A 2,083-nucleotide genomic window follows, 5' to 3' on the forward strand; every position below is an offset into this window, starting at 1 on the left:
CTGGCTTCATAATACCCAGTGCCTACACATTGTGGGATTGGTTCTCTACCATAAGCCGATCGCCCGACTCGCGGCCTTGAAAACAAACTCATTTGTTTTTTAAGGCCACTGTCGGCTTCGTTCGGTGTGTATCACGGCGGTCGCTTTTCGCCCTCAGTTTGACTAGCCCCACCTACCAAACACAACCGAACCTATCGAAGTCTGGTGGTGTTTCCAATATTCTCTTTACCCCATTTGCATTCTTCTCATCATAAAATATTTACAGTTTTCGTTCCTCCAGATTACGTAGTAGTATTGTCAAAAAGACGAACAATATGCGAGGCATCGCGGTAAATCAGGCGCTCGTCAAAATAATGAAATTCGAGAAATCTGCATTTTCCGGCCAGTTTGGAATTTTTTTTTTTTTTTTTTTTTGACACATCACTTAGTATGTCTATTCAAAACACTTTTATTTGTGGATTTTATGGAAAAACGTTGATTAAAGGCATAACAAATGTAAATTTACAGTTTCCAAGGACTCTTAAGCTATGGAAGTCACCAAACTATGGCGGCCATTTTTTCGCTAATTTTACCTCTGAAACCAGGCGACCCTTCCTCCTTCAATTGCAAATATCTGACTTCCATTCAAAATAAATGGATACTTTTTTCATCGAAACCAAGGCAAATAAACAACCTTCGCGATGACACCAATAACTCCATATGCCCAAAAATTGACGAGCGCCTATTCCACTGCGCTGTGACTCATATAATGTGCGTCTAGAAACTCATTATCTCCCGCCTTTTCTTAGCAACGACAGGCCTATGTTGTGCAGTCCTTAGGTACTTTGCTATCTTTCTCAGAAGACCGGACTTCAATTCCTGAGTGGAGAGAAAACATTTTTATCGAGTATCTCGGTCTTTCTGTTAGGATGTTGTGTCATTCTCAGCCCACGTTGGCCCTGATAGACAGGGTCTAGGTTTTTAAAAAGTTTTAGTAAGAGTTTTACGGCACTTGCAGCTCAATAAGGTCATATAAGTGCCGAAGATTAGAGCTGTTACAAGAGAGTAACAAACGTAAAAAGGAGGAGAGATCAGGATGAAAGATGTTTGATAGGAAAGAAGGAGCAAGGGTCGGGTGTCTGCATCCTAAATTATCTAAATTGTATTGATGGAGGCTTAAAACTCCTACATTTTTAAAATGATTTATATCCTTCCTCAGCTAGGGACTGGCAGTATATCGCCGCTGGTTTCGCAATCTGTGGATTGTTCCTGGGCGTGGTGGCCTTTGTAGACGGCGTGCTGGTCATGTGTGTCCGGAAGTTCATGGGGAACAAGAAAATTCAAATAGTCCAAACAGTCCTCAATTTTCTCACAGGTGAGCAATCTCTTGACTGTGTGTGTCTCTGGTTTATAAAACAAAGTCCTCAATATTCTAGCAGGTGAATAATCACTCGACTGCATGTCTATAGTTTACAGAATAATAAATGAGAAATTTCTTGACTGTATTTCTTTAGTTTGTAGAATACATTGTTCTTTTTTTATCACTGATAACTGTATGTCTCTGGTTTATATTACAAAGTGCTCAATATTCTAACTGGTGAGCAATGTCTCTGGCTTATAGAATAAAGTGTTCTTTTACCCACTGGTAAGCAACCTTTTGACTGCATGTCTCCGGTTTATAGAACAAAGTGCTCAAATCAATCTAATTTATAGTAAAATAAGTGAGAAATATCTTAACTTTACTTCTCTAATTTATAGACTAAAGTATTCTTTTACCCTCTGGAAAGCAATCTCTTGATTGTACGTTTCTGGTTATAGAGCAAAGTGCTCAATATTCCCACTACTGAGCTGCTACTCGAAAACGCTGACGTTTACCCGTTAGCTAAGCCTAACAGTTTTCGCTTAGCGTGCAGTTTTTTTCTCTTTGAAATCACTGCCGACTTGCATAAATCTTACTATCAATTTCTATCGCGGTGTAGGCCTGAAACCATTGTGATATCAAGTGTTTAGAACAATGAGTGAACAAGAGCTATTATCACGTACCAACATGTTGGCCTACAATGAGGTGGGATGGAACTCTCTCTCTCTCTCTCTCTCTCTCTCC

At 39.7% G+C, this 2,083-nt stretch overlaps 1 protein-coding gene across 1 annotated transcript in view; it reads left to right on the plus strand.

The window, feature by feature from the left end:
- LOC101849697 overlaps positions 1–1,354 on the plus strand; it is a gene marked incomplete at its 3' end in the record, with an annotated part of 19,200 nt that extends 17,846 nt beyond the window's left edge. The window contains 1 exon segment of the mRNA XM_013082994.2: positions 1,199–1,354. Coding sequence (XP_012938448.1) covers positions 1,199–1,354 — 156 coding nt within the window.
- Positions 1,355–2,083: the final 729 nt, after the last annotated feature.

Source organism: Aplysia californica, unplaced genomic scaffold (genome assembly GCF_000002075.1).
Source record: "Aplysia californica isolate F4 #8 unplaced genomic scaffold, AplCal3.0 scaffold00204, whole genome shotgun sequence".
Classification (NCBI taxonomy): domain Eukaryota; kingdom Metazoa; phylum Mollusca; class Gastropoda; order Aplysiida; family Aplysiidae; genus Aplysia; species Aplysia californica.